Here is a 23,364-nt window from a genome sequence, read left to right on the forward strand (position 1 = left end):
CACGGACTCCTCAGGTTTGAGGGGAAGCGACCCACTCAGGGAGGATCCAATGACCAGCCGAGCTTGGAGTCCAGGGGCTGCAGGAGGCGTATGTGGTGGGGGCGGGGCCAGGCGAGGGCAAATATGGGGGCGGGGCCTGGGCGGGACCCGTGAGGGGGTCTAGGTGGGCGGGGCCTCAGCACAGGTTTTGGGTCAACTGAGAGTAGCGCTCAAACTCCCCAGGACCTATACCCCAGGTGAGCCGGGGCTATAGAGGGGATCTTGGCTTTGACAGGCGTGGGTCGGGGACTAGGGTTCTCTGTGGGCCTGGATGGGAGCTGAGGTTTCCCAGGGGAGTTCCTGACCTGGACAGAGGGCTAGTATCCTGGAGTCCTCTCCTGGGATTGGACACCTGCGACCACCACTAGAAATTTAGGAAAAACTTAGTTATTTATATCTATGATCTGTTTCTGGGTGAGGTTATCTGGCCTTTCACTAGACTCTTAGAAGGTCTCAGATCCACCTAATAGAATCCACTTAATTTAAGTCATTTTGTAACCAAAGAGGCTCCAGCACCCAGGGTGGACTACAACTTCTCCAAGATCAGGCTGCTCTGCCAGCCTTGGCCAGGACTCCCCCAATGACTGGTGGGCCCTGACCCTGACTCCAGCCTCCCTATCCTGGATATTCACTGGTCCCTCCTGACCAATTACCCTACCCATGTGCCTCCCTCCCCAGTAGTCAGTAGGGACCTAATTCCAAAAAGACTTCCATCCACATGCCCAGTCCAAACCCCGAGTCAATTGACCCAAGTGTCTCCAGCTTAGGATTCATCAGGGCAGGGACAGCAGCCTGGGCCTCAGGGGACCTGCAAGCCAGCTGCAGAAGGGTCCAGATATCTTCATGGTGAATCTTGCATGGGGTTGAAGGGTTTAGGAAGGGATCCCGAAGGTCACTGGGAGAGTTGGAAACAGGAGAGGTACCCATATCCTCTTCTCCCTGGTTTTCAGCCCCCTCCCCCACCCCTGACGGGAACTAAGAGGCCAAAGTCTGCTCCAAGGTAAAAAAAATATTGATTGTTTTGCAGCAAGGGGGCAGGAGGGTGCTGTGGAGGGATTGGCAGGGGAGGTGCAGCCCCTTGTCCTCTGGCCTGGGCTGGGGGCCCTCTGGAAGGCTGGACTGAGGCCAGGACTACGCCCCCACCCTTGTGTGTATGGAGGGGTGAGAACTGGCCTGAGTTCAGACTGCCTGCCAGGGCTGATAAGGGGCCCTCAGGGGCTCCCACAAACGGTTTATCACTGGGGGGGGGGGGGGGGTGTTGTAGCCTGCAGGGCTCAGGAGGGGGCACAAGCATGGAGCGGCTTCGGGGTCTACTCCAGAGAGCGGTAAGACGAGTGGGGTTGGAGGATACCTCAGGCCTTCCATCAGGTCCCCTGGCACCCCCAACCCATAAAACCAACCCCTTCTGACCAGCATCCTGACCCTTCTCCCTCCTCCTCCTGTTCCCCTCTGGCTCCTCCCCTCCAGCCTCCCTCAGGCTCCTCTCCCTGCCTGATGCTCATTCAGCACCCCAAAGTCACAAACACCATTATTGCCCGATCCCTCCTCGTCCCCCAGGCCTTTTCCCCTTATCTCATGCTGGCCCTGTCCCCCACAGCAACAGTTGTCCCCACAAGGCTCTCAGAACATCTACAAACGTGTGGAAGGTCCCCATCAGGGGCGACTGGAGGAGGAAGAGGAAGACAGGGAGGAGGGGGCCGAGCTGCCTGTCCACTTCTGCCCCATGGAGCTGAAGGGCCCTGATTCCCCAGGCTCTAGAGCTGGGCTGCCAAACCTCATACCGTGGGCAGCAGCAGGACGAAGGGCTGCCCCCTACCTGGTCTTGACTGCCCTCCTGATCTTCACTGGGGGTGAGTCATGCCCTTGCCCCGCAGTGAAGGGCCTGGACTGGGGGAGATTTCTGGTGTCCACAGAGGGGCACAAGGAGAATCTCTTCATCTTGCCACCCACCAGCCTTCCTTCTGGGCTACGTGGCCTTCCGAAGGTCCTGTCAAGCATGTGGGGACTCCTTGTTGGTGGTCAGTGAGGACGTCAACTATGAGCTGGGCCTGGACTCCCGTCAGGGCACTTTGTACTGGAGCGACCTCCAGGCCATGTTCCTGCGGCTCTTGGGGGAGGGGCGCCTGGAAGACACCATCAGGTAAGATCAGCCTGCCCCCTTCCTGGTCCTCAGTGTCCTCTCCTCTCAGACTGGCCTCCCTTTCTGTTTGCCCAGGCCCCTGGTGTCTGGTGTCTGGTCCCCTCCGAGTTCTTCCACCTGCTTCATTGGTCTCCTGGTTCATTGGAAGGATGGCAAGCACCTAGAGCTGAGCTCCAGGGGGCTGAGTCTCTGAGGGTGGCATATTTTGGAGATGAAGATGCTAACTAAATGAGAAGAGAAGGGTCAACATAAGGCAGGACAAACCCAGAAAGGTCCTGCGTGCTGTACCTGGGGGCCAGGATACCAAATTGGCAGGAGGGAGCTCTGTGGGACTCAGAGGAGGAGTGTTTCAGGAGATAAGGAAAAAAAAAAGTGAATGCATTTGTAGGGACAGACCCCCAACTACATTGCGGGAGGATGCCAGCCAGACTATGCAGGCCTATGGTGCAGCAAAGATAGCCTGTCTCTCCTCCTGTGAGGTAGTCCCTACACCCTAGGGGAAGGAGCCCAGCTAGGTCCAGAGAAGAGGTCAACCCACCCACGGCCCTCATCTGGTTGAGAATCATGTTCAGTGGGTCCTCCTGGGATTTCTAAGTAAATAATATAAATTGTAGTGAGCAAGAGACACATATTCTCTTTTCTGATGCTTGTATGTTTTATGTCATTTTCATTTCTTACTGCATTAGAGACAGCATGAATTTGGATATTGGTGATGGTAGCTATCTTGGCCTACTTCCTGATTTTAATAGGAATTTTTTAATAATACTTTGTTATTGAGTATGAAATTTGCTACAGACTTTGTATGGCTTTCAAAAACTTCAATTGGCGAGCTGCAGTGGTGCACCCCTGTAATCCTAGGAGGCTCAGGAGGCTGAGGCAGGAGGATCGAAAGTTCAAAGCCAGCCTCAGCAACTTAGTGAGGCCCTACACAACTCAGAAAGACCCTGTCTCTAAATGAAATATAAAAAAGGCTGGGGATGTGGCTCTGTGATTAAGCACAATCCCCAATACCCCCAAAAAATTGAATTAAAGAAGTTTCTATTCCTAGCTTACTGAGACCTTTTTATTTTATTTTATTTCATTTACAGTACTAGGGATCAAACTCAGGGCTTCACACATGTTAGCCAAGTACTGCTCTACCATTGAACTACATCCCCAGCCCAAGACCTTTTTCTTTTATTGATATTATGTAATGATCAGGAAAGGAAAAACAGTATGGAATTTTTAAAAAAATATTTATTTTTTAGTTGTAGTTGGACACAATACCTTTTATTTATTCATTTACTTACTTACTTATTTATTTATTTTTGGTACTGGCGATTGAACTTAGGGGCACTCGACCACTGAGACACACTCCCAGCCCTATTTTGTATTTTATTTAGAGACAGGGTCTCACTGAGTTGCTTAGCACCTTGCTGTTGCTGAGGCTGGTTTTGAACTTGAGATCCTCCTGCCTCAGCCTCCCGAGGCACTGGGATTACAGGCGTGTGCCACCATGCACAGCTTTATTTATTTATTTTTATGTGGTGCTGAGAATCGAACCCAGTGCCTTGCACATGTTAGGCAAGCGCTGAGCCACAACCCCAGCCTTGGAATTTTATTATTATTATTATTATTATTATTATTATTATTATTTATGTACTAATAAGAGACCACATGATTTTTCTTTTTTAATATTTACATCATAATTTGTATTCATAGATTTCTTCATTTAAACTTGATCAAGGAATGTTATTACATTTTTGATACACTGGTAGAAACTTGATCAAGAAGTTTTTTCCTTTTGCTAAAAGACCTCAAATCTGTGGCCTCTACAACATTTAGGGATTTTGTTTGTTTTCTTGAGCAGCACTTGGCAGCCCCAGGACTGGCTGAGGAGGTGGATGATTTGACAGGTCTAGGAACATGGTTAGCACTGTGGCTCCATCCCAGGCAGGGAGGAGAGGGTGGCATCTTGGGGCAGGGCGATGAGCTGATGTGAGGCTCTAGTTTGGCTGGGAGGGGAGGGAAAGCAGAGAGAGAAATTGATGGACGTGGAGAAACTGGACAATCTGGAATGCCTGGGTTCAGGAGCAGATATGCAGGGTAAGGGAGCTGGTTGGAGCCTGAAAAGGTCTAGTCAGAGAGTGGATTCTGGAGCTTTGAAGTCGGATCTGATAAACTCTCACTGTTTCTCTTGGAGTCTGCAGTACTTACCACAGTGCCTGGTACTTTGTGGTTTCCAGTAAATCCTCAATGGATAAATATTCCAGGGATGGAGTTCTGGGTAACGAATGACAAGAGCCAGGAAGTTACCAGGGAATTGTGTTGGTGGTAACATGGATGAAGTCATTTATTCATTTACCTAACAATTTTTTTAGTACATGCTATGTGACAGGTACTAAGCTGAACTGGTGGACATCTGACATCACAGAGACCAAAGCAGTCTGACCCTCCTGTTATAGAGCTTGCAGTCCACTGGAGGAAATCAATAGGAAACTAACAGTCACATTCACGACCATATAATCATTACTGGGATCATGGCTTTCAAAGAAAAGTAAAGGGTATGACAAATGACCATTATCAGAGGACCCGATTTAGACCGAGGGTCCGGGAAGGATTCCTTGAGGAACTGACAGCTGAGATCTGAGGGATGAGTAGTGTGCCAGGAAAAAAAGTAGGTGGCAAATCATTTCAGGCCCCAAAATGACATGTGCAAAGGGTCTGGAGCACGGACCTGGACTTGGCTCTCCAGGGCTACAAACGTTGTTTTAGACCATTTTTTTTCCTTTTTAAAATATTTTTAGTTGTCTATGGACACAATAACTTTATTTTATTTATTTATTTAATTTTTTTAATGTAGTGTTGAGTATTGAACCCAGTGCCTCACATGTGCTAGGCAAGCACTTTACCACTGAACCTCAACCCCAGCCCTGTTTTGGGCTGTTTCATTCAATCAAAAATCTTCATCTGGGGCTGGAGATGTGGCTCAAGCGGTAGCGCGCTCGCCTGGCATGCGTGCGGCCCAGGTTCGATCCTCAGCACCACATACAAACAAAGATGTTGTGTCCGCCGAGAACTAAAAAATAAATATTAAAAATTCTCTCTCTCTCTCTCTCTTTAAAAAAAATATTTTAAAAAAATCTTCATCTGAATATGTAAAGATGTTTTCTTATCATTGTTCCCTAAATTATACAGTCTGACAACTCTTTCCATAACATCTACATTATATTAGGTGTTATAAATACTCTAGAGATAATTTAAAGTATCTGGGAGGATACATGTGTATTATATGCAAATATAACTATGCAATTTTATGTAAGGGACTTGATCATCAGTGGACTTTAGTATTTGCAAGGGTCCTTGAACCAATCCCTTGTGGATACCCAGGGATGAGACTCAACATGTAAAGTTGTTTTTTTATGTATATGTGTAGGTTTTTTAAAACAGTAATGTTGGGAATGGTAGAGTGTGTGCTTAACATGTATAAGGCACTGGGTTCAGTGGTTCAACCCCTGGCACCTAAACACACACACACACACACACACACACAATGCTTGTGTAAAATGCTTTTTTTTTTTTTTTTTTGTACTGGGGATTGAACCCAGAGGGGCTTTACCACTGAGCTACATCCCCAGCCCTTTTTATTTTTTGAGACAAGGTCTCACTACGTTGCTGAGGCTGGTCTCAAACTTGCAATACTCCTGCTCAGCCTCCCAAGTCACTGGGATTACAGGTGTGCACCACTGTGCCAGCTAAAAATTATTTCTAAACTTAAGCAACATGGAAAAATAAAAGTTCTTTTTTTAAAAAAAAACTTTTTTTAGTTGTTGATAGATGTTTATTTCATTTATTTATATGCGGTGCAGAGAATCGAATCCAGTGCCTCACACATGCCAGGCAAGTGTGCTACCACCGAGCCACAGCCCCAGCCCCCCAAAATAAAAGTTTTTACAAAATCACTCCAAGACCCATTAATCAGATATAGCTATGGTTAATGTGTTTTTAATTTAGATTTTTTTTTTTAAACTTCACACAATGTTTTAAAGTTCTGTCTCTATTGCTGTGTAGTCAATTGTTCCTTGCTGCCACACAGGACTTCCAGTGCGATTACCATATTTTATGTACCCATTGATTGATTGGGTGCAACTCCAAACAAGCACTTGAGATTCTGGATGGGAACTGAGTTGGGGGGAAAGACATGGCCTTGAGCCCATGGACCATCGTGGTCCTTGTGAGAGCTGAAGATGGTGGCAGAGACTAAGGGGTCTCATCCACAGAGATTCTGATGCAGTGCAGCACTGGGGACCATGGTGAGGTGTGGAGGGGAATGATAAGCTAAATGCTATAGTCCTCAATGAGAATGGATGATTGGTCAGAAGCTACCAACAGTGAGGAGGGAAGGGCTGCAGAATTGGATGGCTGGGTTTCCATAAGAAGAGAGTTTCACCCAGGAGAAATGGTCAGAAATCAAAATGGAGAACCAGAAGCACCTCACTGCAAACCCAGGGCAATGAGAACCGAGCCATGCTCTCTGAAGTCCCTCTGTGGACTCAACTAAGAGCCAGGTCTCTGCCCAGGACAGATGTAGAAGAGGTATTCTGTGATGATCAATGGGGACAGGACTTTGTTTGCCACAGAGGGCACAGTTGGAGCCAGATGACAGGTAAGCCAGGGACAGCCCAGGACAGACAGTGAGATGGGAGAGCAGTAAGAGTTAAGGTGACAATCTGTGGGTGGAAACTATGACAGAAGGTGCTGTCTGCAGTAGACCACGTGATTCAACATTAAGGGTCCCAACCTTGGTGCAGTGTCTTCAGGAGACCCAGGTGAAGGAGGAGGTGCAAAACAGGGTCTGCTGCCTGGGCACACAGGCCCGCCTCTGCAGGTGCCTGCGGGCAGTGCCCCCATGCCCCACATGCAGGGGGAAGCAACATGGACCCAGGAGTTTGGTCACAGCCAGGAAGAAGCTAAGGGATGGTGGACAGGCTCCCTGGCTATGGGAAGCTAAGGTCGAGTAGGAGGCCCTGGAGAGGCTGGGGGCAGAGTCCTGGCGGTGATGGGAGAGAACCAATCCATTAGGAGAGTCCCCAAACTTAGCCCCTCACTGGCCCTACCCTGGGATGACCCCACTTCTCTGGCATCCTTCTCTGTTCCTTCCCACTCCTGCAGGTTCCTGATGGACCACCCCTGTCCCCTTCTGGGCCTCAATTTCACCTCTCTCCACTCAGGGAAACCAGCCTTCGCCAACGGGTGGCCGGCTCCCCCGGGATGGCTGCCCTGGCTCAGGACGTCGTTGCAGCGCTCTCCCGCCAGAAGCTGGACCACGTGTGGACAGACACTCACTACGTGGGGCTGCAGTTCCCCGACCTGTGAGTGCGCGGGGCGGGGGCGGGGGCGCGCGATGGGGGTGCGCTTAGACGCTCACCTCCCCCGCTCCTCAGGGCTCATCCCAACACTCTGCGCTGGCTCGACGAGACCGGGAGGGCCGGGGAGCAGCTGCCGCTGGAGGACCCCGACGCCTACTGTCCCTACAGCGCCACCGGCAACGCCACGGTGAGCGCCTCTTGCCCACCCCCAGCATGCGGAGCAGCGCGCGCACTTCCCGGGGCCGCGGAGGAGAGATGCGGGCAGCAAGCCTCACGGTCCCTGGCGTCCCCAGGGAAAGCTGGTGTACGCCCACTACGGGCGACCGGAAGACCTGCAGGGCCTGCGGGCCAGGGGCGTGGAGCTAACCGACAGCCTCCTGCTGGTGCGTGTCGGGGTGACCAGCTTTGCCCAGAAGGTAAGGGTCCTTGGATCGGGCAGCATGCAGAGCGTGCGGGCTGGGAAACCCAGGGGTTCTAGAGGCTATAAAAGGAGAAAGGAAAGATCAATCATCCTGCTGTCATATATGACAAGTTCGAATAAAAAAAAAATGTTGGTGGCCACAAAATCGGGAGGTTCGTGGACATCAGATGGGGGGTTAGAGTCTGTAGGGGGAGCATCGAGGATGAACACCCACTGTGGCCCTCTGATAGGCTAGCCGATGCCTCGGAGGGCCCATTAAGGATGGTCAGCAGCAGATCAAAGGGACTATTTCACTTTTCCTTGCTTTCCTACCCTCCCCTAGGTGGCCAGTGCCCAGGACTTTGGGGCCAAAGGAGTGCTCATATACCCTGACCCAGCAGATTTCTCCCAGGACCCACACAAGCCAAGCCTGTCCAGCCACCGGGCTGTATATGGACATGTGAGTCTGGGGAAGCCAGTAGTGCTTTCCTGAGGTCCAGGCCACAGGTCCTTGGAAATGGGGCTAGCCCAGCCCAGTTTCAGAATGGGCACTCTTTTCCCACAGGTGCATCTGGGAACTGGTGACCCTTATACGCCTGGCTTCCCTTCCTTCAACCAAACCCAGTTCCCTCCAGTGGCATCCTCTGGCCTCCCCAGCATCCCTGCCCAGCCCATCAGTGCAGACACTGCCTTCCGCCTGCTAAGGTGAGGGGAGACAGGGAGACAGAGAGCGGGATGCAAACTAGAAAAAAGGAGACTCCTTTTCTGAGTGAACACGTTTTACTAGGGTCCAGCATTTAGCAAATAGAGCTCTCACTAGATTTCAAAACCCATCTCTGCTGGGCACCCTGGAGCAGGGCACAACCTGTACAACTGCCCAAGGCTGCCCTGACTGCGCTACCCCCACCCCAGATGAGGTACAGAGGCAGAGACATGGAGGCCAAGGGTGGGAGAGAGAGTAAAGCGGGATCTCTGAGTTCTTATATAGCCTGGACAGCTCTTTCTGCCACTTCTAACCCTTTCTGCTTTATCCCTTTCCAGGAAGCTTAAAGGCCCTGTGGCCCCTCAGGAATGGCAAGGGCGCCTCCCAGGCTCCCCTTATCGCCTGGGCCCCGGGCCAGGCCTGCACCTAGAGGTCAACAACCATAGAACCTCCACTCCCATCAGCAACATCTTTGGCTGCATTGAGGGCCTGGCAGAGCCAGGTGGGTCTCCCTTGCCCAGCACCCACAGCTTGTGGGAACAGAGCCCTTGCTCATAACCCCTGCCACACGGGGCAGATGTAGGGGGCCCTGGAGAGGAAGCAGGAGGGGTATCCAGGGGAGGGAGACTGGCAAGTGGAGGCTGAACTGGGACTGATGGGGGTTGCAGTGAGGAACCCACATGACCACAGACAGAATGGGCAGCATTGCTGGGGAGTAAGCTCCTGAGCCTGGGAGGTGAGTAGACACAGGTGGGATGGACAGGTTATTTATAACTGAGACTCAGCATAAAAGAGGTCCAGTTAGCTGGATGACTATTCCAAATACGACTTCATGATGGTGGGGAATTGAAGTAGGTTGTTGACCTGGAGAAGAGGGCACCAGACACTTGGGGAAGAGTGTGGCCCTGTTAAGCACCCAGATAAGCACCAGGGAGAGGTGCAGGAGGCCTGTGATGAGCCTCGGGTGAGGATGCGGGAGGTGGGAGCGGGGGTGCGGGGGGAAGATTTTGGGTACTTCCAGTGTAAGAGGTGGGACCCAAACAAATCCTTTCCAGATCACTATGTTGTCATCGGGGCCCAGAGAGATGCATGGGGCCCAGGAGCAGCCAAGTCGGCTGTGGGGACAGGCATACTACTAGAGCTGGTGCGGACCTTTTCCTCCATGGTGAGCAATGGTAAGGTCAGGGCCTGGGCCTGGGCTGGGCAGAGCTGTCGGGTGCAGCTGCAGGGGTGGGGCAAAAGGCAGTTGGGAGCTCAGAGCAGAGGGAGGTCACTGGGACCTGGGCTCCACACCTGGCACCTCCACAGCCTAGCATGTGGCCTTAAGCAAGTCATTTCACCTCTATTTTTTCATCTAAAAATGAAATAATGGTGTCTTTGGGTCTGAGTGGAAAGTTAAGCAGAAATTCCATATACAGCATCATCCCCATCACTATTATAGTCAAGTCAGGGCAGATGCAGGGAAAGATGGGCTGGGATGGGGGTTGATGAGAGGGAAGAGGAGACCCCTTGGGGACTAGGACAGAGGAAGACAAAGGGGGATCTTTGGTGGTTCCCAGAAGAGCCCATCCTTCTTGTCCCCTCATCCCAGGCTTCCGACCCCGCAGAAGTCTTCTCTTCATCAGCTGGGATGGAGGCGACTTTGGGAGTGTGGGCTCCACAGAGTGGCTGGAGGTGATTTGGATCCGGGCAGGTAGCCAGGGGGTGGGGAGAGGTATGGTGTGGGTTCCTTCTCCATACTCTTCCCCCACCCACAGGGCTACCTCAGTGTGCTGCACCTCAAAGCTGTAGCCTACGTGAGCCTGGATAACGCAGTGCTGGGTGAGCTGGGGCAATGCCACCACCTGGCCCCCTCAGGCCCACCCTGGCCCCTGGGCCCATTCCTAAACCTGGTATGCCTCCCCTCCCCTCTCTTCAAGGGGACGACAAGTTCCATGCCAAGACCAGCCCACTGCTGATCAGCCTCATTGAGAACATCCTGAAGCAGGCAAGAGATGGGTCAGGAAGAAGGGATAAGGGGAAATTGCGGGGCGGGGGCGGGGCCTAACCACACCCCCCACCTGCCCCCAGGTGGACTCTCCTAACCACAGTGGGCAGACTCTCTATGAGCAGGTGGTATTCACCAATCCCAGCTGGGATGCCGAGGTGTAAGTTGGGGTGGGGTGGGAAGCAGGGGGTTGGGAGGAACCTGAGCCCACGGAGCCCCCCAACCTACCTGCCCCCAGGATCCGGCCGCTGCCCATGGACAGCAGCGCCTATTCCTTCACGGCCTTTGCCGGGGTCCCTGCGGTGGAGTTCTCCTTCTTGGAGGTGAGACTTTCCGGCCCTGCTCCAGGGCACCAATCCCTGGGTTTGTGGGAACCACGCCCCTGGCCCTTGCCCCTCCCTGTCCCGGCAGGATGATCCGGCGTACCCATTCCTGCACACGAAGGAAGACACATACCAAAACCTGCACAAGATGCTGCAAGGCCGACTGCCTGCCGTGGCCCAGGCTGTGGCCCAGCTCGCTGGGCAGCTCCTCATCCGGCTGAGCCACGACCACCTGCTGCCCTTCGACTTCGGCCGCTATGGGGACGTGGTCCTCCGGCACATCGGCAGCCTCAACGAATTCTCTGGGGACCTCAAGGTCCAAGATGCCAACCTTGCTCCCAGCCTCTGGGGGTTGGGGGTGCTCTATCCTTATACGGTGCTGCCTAGGTCAGGGGGTCCAGACCCTCAGTCCCCCTCACTCAGTCCCCGGAGTCTAGGTCCTCTGACTCCTGCCTCCAGTCATCCTAGCCCCGAGGACACAACTGGTACCTTCCAAGCCCCAGGCATCTGTCCTCTCCCAACCTCAAATGTCCAGGGTCTTCTCCCTGCATCCTATCCCCAGTCCTCTGTTCCTCTATACCTCTCCCATCCTGCAAGGCCCAAGGTCCCAGCTCTGTCCCCCGACACCTTGACCCTATCCTAGGCCGGGGTCCCGGTCCCTGCCTTCGGCCCCAGCCCGCGCCTTGCCCTCAGGCCCGCGGGCTGACCCTGCAGTGGGTGTACTCGGCGCGGGGAGACTACATCCGGGCGGCCGAGAAGCTGCGGAAGGAGATCTACAGCTCAGAGGAGAGGGACGAGAGGCTGATGCGCATGTACAACGTGCGCATCATGCGGGTGAGGCCCCGCCCCTCCCGTCCCTTTCCGGTGGCAGCGCAGACACCTTTGCCTTAGCGCACGCGCTGCTCTCCAAGCTTGTGTTCGTCGCTTGGCTGCTCTTTCCCTGTCCGCCCGGCGCGCCTTGTTGTGGACATAGTGCTCACAGACCAGCCAGGCTGGAGGAGCTGCGGGGTCACAGAGGCAGGCCCTGCAGAGTGATGAAATGGACAGGCGGGACCAACCCAGTTCCCACTTACTTCTCCCGCCCCTTTGGAGGGACAAAGCGTAGTCCACAGTACAAGGGGCACTGGGTTATAGCCTGGGAGGTGCCAAAGACCAAAGAATTGGGAGGGTGGAACGTTCTCTTCTGATAATGAGGTGGGTGGAATCCTGAGAGGCTGCTTGGAGTAGGCGTCAAGAAAAAGTTAAGCGCTGATTCCCTCGCTAATCCCTCCTGTGTATCTTTGAATACTTGGAGGTCCACCCGTCTCCAGTTCTTATTCTTCCATTTTCTCACCGTAAGAATTCAACCCCTCAGGGAAAAGGTCTATAGGGTAAAACTAGAAGCAGGATCGATCATCCTCAGCAAGTGTGGGGTGAACAGGAAGCCAACAATGTACGCCACATGTGCACAGGTGTGCCAATGCCCATGTCCTTTGGCGTCACTCATTCAGTTTACAAACCTGTCTTTCCTGCTCTTTCTCCTTGCCTTCAGGATCTCCTCTTCCTTCTCTCTTGATCCCTTATTCTCCACTTCCCTCTGTCCCCACCACTGAGATATACGTGGGCCTGGGGCGATCCAAGAGATTGGCTATGTTTCGTTCTCATTTATAGGTCTTGGTTTAATTTCTGATACCTTAGACTCCAAGGACGAACCCCTGCCCCCATCAAGGGATAAAGAGCACTTGTGTGTGCGGAACGTGACTCAGGCTTAGGGAGGCGAAGGAAAAGACTAGGACTTAAGAGCCAGAAATACAGGGCTGTGCTAGACCCAAGGAATTTTGTGGCTCTAAACCAGCAATTGGCAAACTATAGGCAGCAGGCCATATTCAGCATGGCGCCTGCTTTGTAAATAAAGCTTTCTTGCAGCACAGCAATGCTTATTGCTTTTTCATATTGTCTGTGGTTGCTTTCACGCTACAGTAGCAGGGCTGAGTAGTTGGGTCTTGAACAGGCAGAACTTCAGTTGGTTCAAAGAAAAGAGGACATTTCAGGGTGGAGAGACCCAGAACGAGGGTGTGGCAATAAAACAGGTCTGGCATCCTTGGAAACAGGGCATGGACCAGCAGAGCCAGAATAGAGGCCCTTTAGAGAGGCAGAGGAAGAGAGTGGCAACCCAGAGAGTGGCTTAGGGGTCAACAGTGGGAGGCCTCCAATGCCAGGATAAGAAGTTTGGATTTTGGTTCTGGGCATCAGGAAAATCTGGAGCCAGCAGATGATGTGGGCAAAGTGGAGTTTTTAGAAAGGATTTTGACCAGAGAGTAAATGGCTGAGAAGGGAATGAGGTTGAGAAGGCTGAGCTCTGGATGACGATGGCAGGTGGACAGACTGATGTGAAGCATTTGGACGGAAAAATAGGGTATTAAGGGAACAGAAGGTGCCATGTGCTAGGGGCTTTACTTCACTTTGCCTAATAGAACTTCCTAGACCCAGTGAGGTTGCTAGTATTGTATGCAGATAATGAGACTCAGAGAGACTAAATAACTACCCAAGTTACACAGAGCGATAGAGCTGAAATTTGGGCCAGGTGATCTGACCTCATAGCCTGTACCCACCCCACACTCACCTGCAAGGTTGAGAGCCCAGGCTCTGGGGAAGACCGATGCTCTTAGCAAAATGAGGACATAAAGCAGGGTTTTTGTCTTTGTTGTGTGGTGCTAGGGATTGGCCCCTGGGCCCCAGGAGTGCTAGAAAAGTGCTCCCCCGCTGAGCTATACCTTGCTCAGGTATTACTTGCTCAGGTTTTGGAAGAGATTGGCTCTAGTATGTGAGTGGGGCTATGTCCAGGTGGCCCCTATCCTGTGGGGCAGGATTCCAGTGGATGATTTGGTGAGGAGATTTGGCAGTGTGCCCACAGAGGTCCTTGAAGACAGAGAGACAGATGAGCTCTGTGTGCAAATACATTTGAAAAGATGTGAGCATCTGAGGTTCCCTGTAGAGATTGTTTTTTTCTGGGGTGGTGCCTAGGCAATGATGATTTAAAACCTTCCCTGGGTGACTCTTAACATCCATCCAGGGCTGAAAACGTGGGACTATAGGTAAAGAAGGACAGAGGGAGATCACACCTTGAGATCTGCCCACAGACGGGATCAGAAAGGTGGAAGAATGACCAGGAGTGAGAGCATCTGGGGAAAGAGGGAACAGCACTGTGGCAGAAGGTGACAGTGTGCTTCATCAGGACTGGGCTGTCTCTTGACCTTTGCTCTGTGGACATTGGCAGAGGCGGGGCAGAGTGACGGTGCGGGGAGTGCGGTATTGAACGGCAGGGCAGCAGGAGGCTTTGGGCAGGTGCGTGAATGGATGAGGGCGACTGGGGCGATCTAGACGCAGCTGTGGGCGCTGGGCATAGAACGACGAGAACAGAACCCAGCACAGCTGGAGGAGGCATCCTCCCCGGCTGCTGGTGATGTCACAGGATGGCTGCTCATGATTGGACAGCTAAAGGGAGGTGGGCCTTAAGGAAGCCGCTGGACAATATTTTTGAAGTAGGCACTGGGTCCCCAGGTCCGCTAGGAACTGCTGGAGGGAGGCGTGGTTGGCACCTTCGCCCTGGGCACAGGGTCCCCACCCCGACCTGATTTCCTCTTGGTGCAGGTGGAGTATTACTTGCTGTCCCAGTACGTGTCGCCGGCCGACTTCCCGTTCCGACACATCTTTCTGGGCCATGGAGACCACACGCTGGGCGCCCTGCTCGACCACTTGCAGCTGCTGCGCTCCAACAGTTCCGGGGCCTCCCCCAAGTTGTCCCAGGCTCTGGGCTTCCAGGAGAGCCGCTTCCGGCGCCAGCTGGCCCTGCTCACCTGGACGTTACAGGGGGCAGCCAACGCGCTTGGAGGAGACGTCTGGAACATTGATAACAACTTCTGAGGCCTGCCTGGAACCCCACAGGCTCCTGACCCCTGCTGAGGAATCTTGATCTCCCTGCTTGAGTGGTGCAGGGCGAAGGAGGTGACCCATGTACCTCTCACTGCGACCGATTTCTCATTAACCCATCCGATTTCTCCACCGGCTCTGCGCAGACACCCACACACCCCTGGTCCTACAGTGCAGATGAATAGCTCATCCGTCGTGTGACGGTGAGCAGCATCCTTTGGGGCCATCACAGCCTCCTTTCCATTTCAGGAGCAGGGTCCCCAGTACCCAGAACCTACTCTGAGAGCTTTGCTGGGCTCTGGGACCTGGCCAGTTCCCTTAATGGGAGAGACAGCTTTAGGGCCAACAGGTGGTTTGTGGCAGGAGGGGCACCGGTTCGGATGGCAATAAACCACCTGGTTATATGTTATTCATAAGCACTTTATGCTTCCTCCTGTCCCCCTTCCCCGCCTACCCCTCCCTTGAGACCTGGGGAACAGAAGGGGTCAGAGAGGATGTGTGTAGGACACAGCCTCCACTGGGAGCATTGAGCTGTGTGTTACCTTGGGAAACTGCCTGAGCAAATGATGAAGGCCTGTTGTGGTTCTCCGAAGACCACCATGGGGCTGGGCTGGAGGACTGACATTGGAACCAGGGACAGCTACATTATTTGCAAGGCCTGGTGCACAGTGAAAATGAGGGACTTTTGTTCAAAAAGTGGAAACAGTGCTTTATTCTCCCACAGTCTCCACCTGTCTGGGTGTTTTGTCACACTCTGGCATAGAGATGCTTAGCGTGAGTGCAGACCCTCCCAGGTACCCAGGCTTCTGCTCCAGTTTGGTAGAAAGAACCTGTGTGCCTAACCCTGACCTTCCTTGTTCTTGTGCCCAGTCCCCTGCTGGGAAAGGAAGATGGCAGCTCTTCCCTGGTAGGGGCAGGGGGGTCAGCAAAGACTCACCCCTGGGATGCAGGTGTCTCAGCATACGCTCCAGCTCACTTCACTTCTCTCTCTCTTTTTAAAAGGTGTTTATAGTTTTATTCTACTACTACTTTTAAATATATCAAGCAATTCTACATATATAGAAGGACTAGATATTCCACATGAGCACTCGTCCACTATGCACACAACAACTGGTAAATAAAATTGCACATGTAGCAATGGTTTCCTTCTAAAACATAAATTCAAGATGATATTAAGAATTTCCAGCCAGGCATGGTGATGCACGCCTGTAATCCCAGTGGCTCTGGAGGCTGAGGCAGGAGGATTTGAGAGTTCAAAGCCAGCCTCGGCAACAGTAAGACACTAAGCAACTCGGTAAGACCCTGTCTCTAAATAAAATATAAAATAGTGCTGGGGATATGGCTCAGTGGTTGAGTGCCCCTGAGTTCAATCCCTGGTGTACACACAAAGAATTTCCAGGGGCTGGAGTTGTAGCTCCGTGGTAGAGTGCTTGCCTAGCACATGCGAGGCACTGTGTTCAATCCTCAGCACCACATACAAATAATAATAATAATGATAATATTTAAAAAAAGAATTTCCAGGTGGCTAGCTCAGGAGGAGAACTTGCAGAAGGATCACAAGTTCAAAACCAGCCTCAGCAATGAGGCCCTAAGCAACTTAGCAAGACCCTGTCTCTAAATAAAAATATTAAAGGGCTGGGGATGTGGCTCCATGATTAAGCACCCCTGGGTTCAATCCTCAGTACAAAAAAAAAAAAAAGAATTTTTCAGACAGCAACTTCAGAGCATAAACTCCAAATACTGGGTTCCCTTATGAGAATGGGTCCTGGAAGACTAATGGTCACACACCTGCTTGATTGGCCCTGCCTTGGACATCTGTCCCTGGAATTGCCTTTGGCCAATCTTTGTCCACTGACAAAGTCTGAGCTACAAGAGGGCAGGGGATTGTAAATGCTGGTGCCTTTTTCTTTTTAGTCACAGCTTCTGGAGGCACGGTAGTGGCCTGACTCTTTTTCCCTGGGCAGTGATATAATCTTAGGGCCCATCTCCTGGTCATCTGCTCCCAGCATGGCATGAGACACCTCACCTAGCTCCTCAGGACACTGGGAAATAGTGGCCACTGAGGTTAAGGTCTGGGATGCCCCTTCTGGGTTCAGGATGAAACTGCCCTCTTTAGCCCCACGAGCCTGACTTGGTGGATTCTGGGGACTCTAAATCTCAACTATTTGCTTCCCAGACATACACTCCAGAGAAAACTTCCTAAATGGCCCCACTTCTTCCCCTTGTCTCTTTGTTCCTTACAGCAGACAGAATAATGGTCTCAGCAGAGGAGCCTACTTCCTAATCCCTGAAACCTGAAAAAGAATGTCATCTTGCATGATGATGTGACTAAGATTTAAGAGATGGGGAGTGTTATGAGCTCAATTTGTGCCTCACAAATTCACTTTCCCCCCTCCCCCTCAGGGATTGAACACAGGGCCACTCAACCACTAAGCCACTTCTCCAGCCCTTTTTGAATTTTATTTAGAGACAGGGTCTCACTGAGTTGCTTAGGGCTTGCTAAGTTACTGAGGCAGGCTTTGAATTCGTGATCCTCCTGCCTCAGCCTTCAGAGCCACTGGGATTACAGACATGCATCATCACGTGTCTGGCCCAAATTCACATCTTAAAGCCCTAACTCCTGGAACCTCAGAATGTGATGATATTTGGATATAGGAACTTTAAAGAAGTGACTAAGTTAAAATCCAATCCAATCTCACTGGTGTCCTCATAAGAGGAAATCTGGACACACAAAGAGGCACCAGGGATAGAGCACTGGCCTAGCAGAGGTGAGGCCTAGCAGAGGTGAGGCCCCGGGTTCCATTCCGAGCAGTGGGAGAAAAAAAAAAAAAAAGATGGAGGGAAAGGCCATGAGCCAAGGAACACAGGTGGACTCTCCAAGCTGGAAAAGAGCAAGGAAACAGATGCTCCCTGTTGCTTCTAAGAGAAATGCATCCCTGCAACCACATTGATTTTAGCTCCAGAAGCCTCATTTTGGATTTTTGGCCCCTAGAACTGTAAGAAAATAAATTTATGCTTTTGTTTTTTCTGATGATGGAGATTGAACTCCAGACCTCACACATGCTAAGTGTCCACTCATGCACTTGAGCTACACCCCCAATCCCAATTTATGCTGTTTAAAGCCACTATCATGATGTGTAACAGCAGCTACAGGAAATGAACACTTTCCCATTCCAACTGCTGCAAGCTCAGTATTGTTTTCTAAAAAGTTTGCTTAAAAGGCAGTCTATGTCCCAAGCCCATCTGGCCTCCATCCCATTCCTTCACAGCTGCGTTTCTGGAAGCTTTCTGGGTCCCACTGGCCGTCAGTCCTCTTTACAGGTACATACCACACAAGAACCATTAATCTGTGCTCGACTGCATTTTGGGGGCCCAGGCCCAGCCCCTACAGTACTAATGGCAATCATCCACACATGTAACTCGGTGAGAGGGGTTTCCTGAGCCATGGGAGGTGTGCCTCCGCACACATTGGGTCCATTTTCTGTACACTTATGGGGCCACACCTCACTGTGGCCAGCTCAGGATATGGGAGGGACAAGACTTCTAGGGCAAAACTGGAACAACAGATCACCTTCCAGGGGTGTAACAGACTCAGTCTGTCTAATAAACATTTACTGATTCTTTGTCCCTAACCAACAATCTGCCCAGTGTCACAGAGTCCCCCCTCTTCCCTTTCCCCTCTCCTTCAGCATCTGAAGGAGGGCAGGTGGGCTGGAAGCTACTTTTTGAGGATCTGGTTTTATATTTTCCTGTGATGTAGTTTCTTCTGCCTGGTTAGAGTGAGGTTATATTAGGCAATGCCATTTCTCACCATCTTGGCAGGGACCTTGGTGTTTCTTATTCATGGGAGTTGAAATATTAAAGGAGAGATAAAATGAGAATAGATAAAGGTCACAGAGGCAGAAAAGGATTCTGGGGACTGTAAGCATGTGGGTAACCCAGGCAAGAGATCCTTCTGGTGAGATGTGGGTTTTGCATCAGGCAGGATTAGGTGACATTTCTGTTTGTTTCATATTAAGTTAGGCAGTTTGGCTTGGAGAACAGGATCCTATGGTAGGACAAAAGACTTTTTTTTTGGGGGGGGGGATGATAGTGTGACACCCCCAGCCTAAAGAGTAACTTAAGAATCAACTTGGAGCCAGGCATGGTGGCTCACACCTGTAATCCCAGCTTCTCAGGAGGCCGAGGCAAGAGGATCATGAGTTCAAAGCCAGATTAAGCAAAAGCAAGGTGCTAAGCAATTCAGTGAGACCCTGTCTCTAAATAAAATACAAATTAGTGCTGGGGATGTGGCTCAGTAGTTAAGTGCCCCTGGGTTCAATCCCTGGTACCAAAAAAAGAAAAAGAAAGAAAAGAATCAACTTGGTAAAGTGGGAGAGTACATGTTTAACATGCACGAAGACCTGGGTTCAGTCCTCAGCATCACATGCTCACACACAAGAGAATCAACTTGCCCAATGCCCTAATTTTAGAGGTATAGAAACCAAAGCTCTGAAAACTAAATGACTTGCTCAAGGTCACATGGTCTTTTGGAGGAAACATCAGGATTAGCTCAGGTCTTCTAAATCCCCACTAGGCCTCTTCACTGCCCCAAGCTCCTGGATCCCCTGGGAATGGGAGTGAGAGGAACAGAAAGGTATCAGGGCGTCAAGGAAGGAGTGGAAAGCTAGGAGCAAGTACCCTACATTTCTCATTTAAAAATCCATTTTATTCAACTTGGAAAATGAGTACAAATCCCTGGGTATTTTTCTTGGTGGGAGTTGGGGAACAGATGAGAAGAAGAGGATTGAGGCAAGGTACGTGCATCACAGTGGCTGCCTCAGGTCCCTGCCTGGGGAGGTGATGGTAGGTTGGGGTTGAGCAGGAAGCTCAGGTCCGCAGGAACACCATGGTGAGGAGGCCTGGAGGTAGAAAAAGAAAGAGAAAGTCCCAGGAGCAGTCCTCCCCCGGCCCCTGCTCCCCTTTCTCTACAAGTGGGCCTAGGTCACACTACTACTTGCTCACCTAAGATGTAGGCTGCCACCAATTTTTGTCCCAGGGAGACGTGCAGGACTTGTGGCAGTTGGCTGCCAAGTTCATCCTGGAGTGGGAGCAGCAGGAAGGCCACAGAGACAATGCCGGTCATCAAAAAAAGGAGGAAGGAGCTGGTGGCCAGTTGCTGGCGGGGGTCTGGGAAACAAGGCTCATCAGCATTGACAGTCCCCTAACCCTCTCAACTTGGTCCCTTTCTTCCCTCTGCCTCATTACTGTCTTCCATACACAATGCAGACCAGCAGAATTGCTCCATAGAGGTCTGTTGTTGAACTGAACTGAGCTGACACCTGATAGGAAGTACGATAGAGCTAAGGAAGAACTCTTTACTCTAAGTAGAAACCACAAACCAGAGAAATTGTAGTCTTTCTTCCCCTTACTTAATACAAAATCTCAATTAGAAATGTTTTCATCAAAAGGCAAAAAACACTGGACCAGGAAACTTCTTCAAATTCAATTTAGCTCATTTCCAAAGTAATGCTAGTTCCTCCCTCCAGACAGAATTCAAGAATCCCCGTCTTCCAACTCACTCTCCTGCAAGTGTCTTGTCATGGGTGGTGCTGTCCAGGCAGGAGGCTCTGGGTTGGGTGTTGGCTGGGGCGGTCCCTGAAGTTCAAGGGGATAGGCTGGGGCCCGCAGAACTGAGGTGATGTCTTTGCGTCCCACCACTCTGCCCTCGGTCCCTTCCTCAGAGAGCTCAATGCGGAAGCGGTCCTGGATGTCATAGTGGCTGGGAATGGGGGCCACATGGCGAATCACACTAGCTCCAAGACAGGAGAAAAGCCCATTGGGAGGAAGTGAATGAGAAATAGAAATTTAAGTAAATCCAGGCCTCCTCCCCAGAAGCCTTTCCCTTAGGGACACAGAAGGTGGGGAAAACAATTTCAGGAAAACACGGTCTCAGACCTAAGATAATAAGTGGCAGCGACCCCTGGCTTCCATCAGCCTCCCCAACTCCCAACTCACATGTCAATGCAGGACTGAGGCTTCACATATCCTTCTGCATCAAAAACCGTGTATTTGGCAGGTGCTGTACACAGGACTGTGGGATAAAGGCATACAAAGAGACCCTAAACAAGTCTGGCCCCGGTGTAACCAGCGTTCTCTGCCTTCTATTCCAGCCAGGAATGGTTAGGATTCTTCTAGTCGCCAAGGGTGGGCATCTGGTCCTGCTCATCTGACTCTTCCAGCCCAACAACGAGCCCATTGAAGGACAACCCCTGAATGTCCTTCCACCAGCCCCCAGATCCCAAGCACGAGATGCCCATTCCTTCACCTCGGAAGCGAAGCGCGGTTCCTGTGGGGTTATAGAGGGTCAGCAGCTGCCGGGGTCCACTCCTTTGGTCCGCCCTGAATACTAGATCCGGGGGAAAGACGAGGACCGGGACAACGGATCCTGAGGGAGGAGGGGCGCCCCGGGACCCCCGCCCAGGGGCCCCCGGACCCACCAGCTCCTGGTCCTGGGGCGCCCCACGGCGCATGCAGGCTCTTGGCGGTCGGACATCCGAGGGCAGAGCTCAGGGGGCAGGGCCTGGAGTCTGTGGCTGGGGGCGCGAGGGACGAAAGAGGACAAGACTAGATCGTTGCGTAAGGCCTGGACTGATTCCGTTGCCACCTCGAAACCCCGCTGGATGCGGCTCTCGCAGACCCAGGCCCAGGCCCCCCAAACCTCCGCTTCACAGCTCTGGTCCCGCCCCCAAGCTTCACCTCGACGGCCACGCCTACCTCGCCAAACCCTACCCCTCCTGGCTCCCAATCCGGTCCTTTTCTTCGGGCCCGGGTAGCGATCTCCTTATCCCTGCCCCGCTTCAGACCCCGCCTCTTCCGGGCTCTTCAGGGCTCCCGCCCAGTCTCTCTGGCCAGACTCCGCCCGCCACAGCGGCCACATCTGGAACTACCCTTTACGCCCCCGGCTCTCCGGGACACCTGTATCTACGATCCCTCCCCGACCTCGGCAGTGCCCGTCGAGCTTCCGTCTCCGAACGGCCGCTCGTGCTATGATGATCACCTTGTGGTCAAAGCACCTGCCAATCAGATGTGGCCAGACTGAGGGCGCCATCTTCCGGAGAGTCCCTTTTCACACTTCCGCCGTACGACCTCTCTCATTGGTCATGACAGCCTCATTTCCGCCTAACTTTACCCTGATTGGTGCCCTTAAAGGCCTCACAGACACCTGGCGCAGGTGATTGGATTAACCTTAGTGACGTAAGACTTTTAGGGCATCTCTTATTCTCACTGGAGTCCCGAAATAACTCTGGGAGGCGGAGCGGGGCTGAGTGCAGGGCTTTGTTCCTCCCTCCAACCTCAGACTGCCCAAATCGCTAGATCGCTTCCCTTCCTGCTCGGGCCTGGGAAATCACTTATATTTGCTCAGGGAATTAAGACCCGCCGAATCCTGCCGCTTACGTCATCCCATCGAATCTTTAATTTCTTTTTGCAGACGAGGACACAGCATTGACAAGGTAAAGAATTTCATCGTACGCCACTCATTATTAGTGGAGGAAAAACTTAAGTTGATCTTTTGGGAAAGCCTTCCTGGAGCACCTTACAACAAGTAGAACCCCGCCCCTCTTTGTCCCCTTATACTTTTGCTTCCTTTTATAAACACATATAGTGCCACTTGACATATTTTTCTCTCCTCCAATAGAATGTTCTTATTATAGAAAGGACTTTTGTTTTCTCCTGTATCTTTAAACAGTCCTTGGCATTTGGAATTAATAAATGAATAAAAGACTAGGATGAACTTTGATCAGAAGTCTGATTAAGATATTTATGGAAGAGAATTCTGGAAAAAGGAAACAGCAAAGCCTGAAGAAGTGTATTAGAAGTAGGCAATGAAAGCCCGGCTCTGTGGCGCAAGCCTGTAATCTCATTGACTCCAGAGGCTGAGACAGGAGAATTGCAAGTTAAAGGCCGACCTCAGCAACTTAGTGAGACCCTGTCTAAAAATAAAAAGGCTGGGAGATGGAGCCCAATGGTAAAGCTCCCCTGAGTTAAATCCCCAGTACTGAAAAAAATAGGCAAGGAACCGTAAGGCATAAGGGAGACAGAAGAGATGAGATAAGGTGGAAAAAGAGGATGTAGAATACCAAGAAACTTAGAACTTAGGATAGTAATTTGCATTTTATCCTGAGGACCATCAAGAGAGTTTTGAGCAAAGGAGTGATAGGACTTATTCCCCATACCCCCTCACCCCCACATTGCAATTGGACCCAGGGTGCTCTACCTCTGAGCTACATGCTCAGGCTTTTTTTCCTCCTAGCCCTTTTTATTTTTGTGGTGCTGGAGATCAAACTCAGGGGCATCTTACCACTAAAGTACATCCTCAGCCTTTTTATTTTGAGATAGGATTTCACTGAGTTGCCCAGGCTGGTCTCTAATTTGTGATCCTCTGGCTTCAGCCTCCCCTATAGCTGGGACTAAAGGCTTGTGCCACCCAAGTATAGTTCTTTCTTTCTTTCTTTTTTTTTTTTTTTTTTTTTTT

The 23,364-nt window shown here is 51.5% G+C and overlaps 2 protein-coding genes and 1 long non-coding RNA gene across 7 annotated transcripts; 2 read left to right on the forward strand and 1 right to left on the reverse strand.

The window, feature by feature from the left end:
* Positions 1-148: 148 nt before the first annotated feature.
* Tfr2 (transferrin receptor 2) lies at positions 149-15,258 on the forward strand. 3 transcript variants are annotated; one of them, XM_015491483.2, is made up of 20 exons: positions 149-236; positions 990-1,039; positions 1,304-1,364; positions 1,637-1,889; positions 1,993-2,179; positions 7,390-7,530; positions 7,603-7,714; positions 7,821-7,943; positions 8,271-8,387; positions 8,493-8,632; positions 8,969-9,132; positions 9,686-9,805; positions 10,222-10,304; positions 10,388-10,451; positions 10,550-10,617; positions 10,701-10,777; positions 10,856-10,940; positions 11,029-11,256; positions 11,634-11,774; positions 14,571-15,258. In XM_015491483.2, exons 3-20 carry the CDS (start codon positions 1,332-1,334, stop codon positions 14,841-14,843), a joined length of 2,409 nt encoding a protein of 802 aa, XP_015346969.1. In that variant the 5' UTR covers positions 149-236; positions 990-1,039; positions 1,304-1,331; the 3' UTR covers positions 14,844-15,258. The 3 variants fall into 3 exon arrangements, 2 of the variants coding, with proteins under 2 accessions (XP_015346969.1, XP_015346967.1); XR_001504109.2 differs by lacking the exon at positions 149-236 and having other exon boundaries at positions 11,584-11,774; XM_015491481.2 differs by lacking the exons at positions 149-236; positions 14,571-15,258 and adding an exon at positions 12,591-12,849.
* A 4,277-nt stretch (positions 15,259-19,535) lies between these two features.
* On the reverse strand, positions 19,536-21,948 carry Mospd3 (motile sperm domain containing 3). Of its 3 annotated transcripts, none has more exons than XM_015491497.1 (6): positions 21,889-21,948; positions 21,157-21,424; positions 20,847-20,922; positions 20,411-20,640; positions 19,854-20,018; positions 19,536-19,750 (listed from the first exon to the last, which is right to left on the reverse strand). In XM_015491497.1, the coding sequence occupies exons 2-6, from the start codon at positions 21,359-21,361 to the stop codon at positions 19,719-19,721; spliced, it is 708 nt and encodes a 235-aa protein (XP_015346983.1). In that variant the 5' UTR covers positions 21,362-21,424; positions 21,889-21,948; the 3' UTR covers positions 19,536-19,718. The 3 variants fall into 3 exon arrangements, with proteins under 3 accessions (XP_015346983.1, XP_015346981.1, XP_048645964.1); XM_015491495.2 differs by lacking the exon at positions 21,889-21,948 and adding an exon at positions 21,606-21,869; XM_048790007.1 differs by lacking the exon at positions 21,889-21,948 and having other exon boundaries at positions 20,411-20,610; positions 21,157-21,599.
* Positions 21,934-22,629, forward strand: LOC125612391. Its single transcript, XR_007342762.1, has 2 exons — positions 21,934-22,062; positions 22,321-22,629. It is a non-coding gene; the product is annotated as an uncharacterized LOC125612391 (long non-coding RNA).
* The last annotated feature ends 735 nt before the right edge of the window (positions 22,630-23,364 follow it).

The sequence above is a fragment of the Marmota marmota genome, unplaced genomic scaffold (genome assembly GCF_001458135.2).
Source record: "Marmota marmota marmota unplaced genomic scaffold, marMar, whole genome shotgun sequence".
NCBI lineage: Eukaryota > Metazoa > Chordata > Mammalia > Rodentia > Sciuridae > Marmota > Marmota marmota.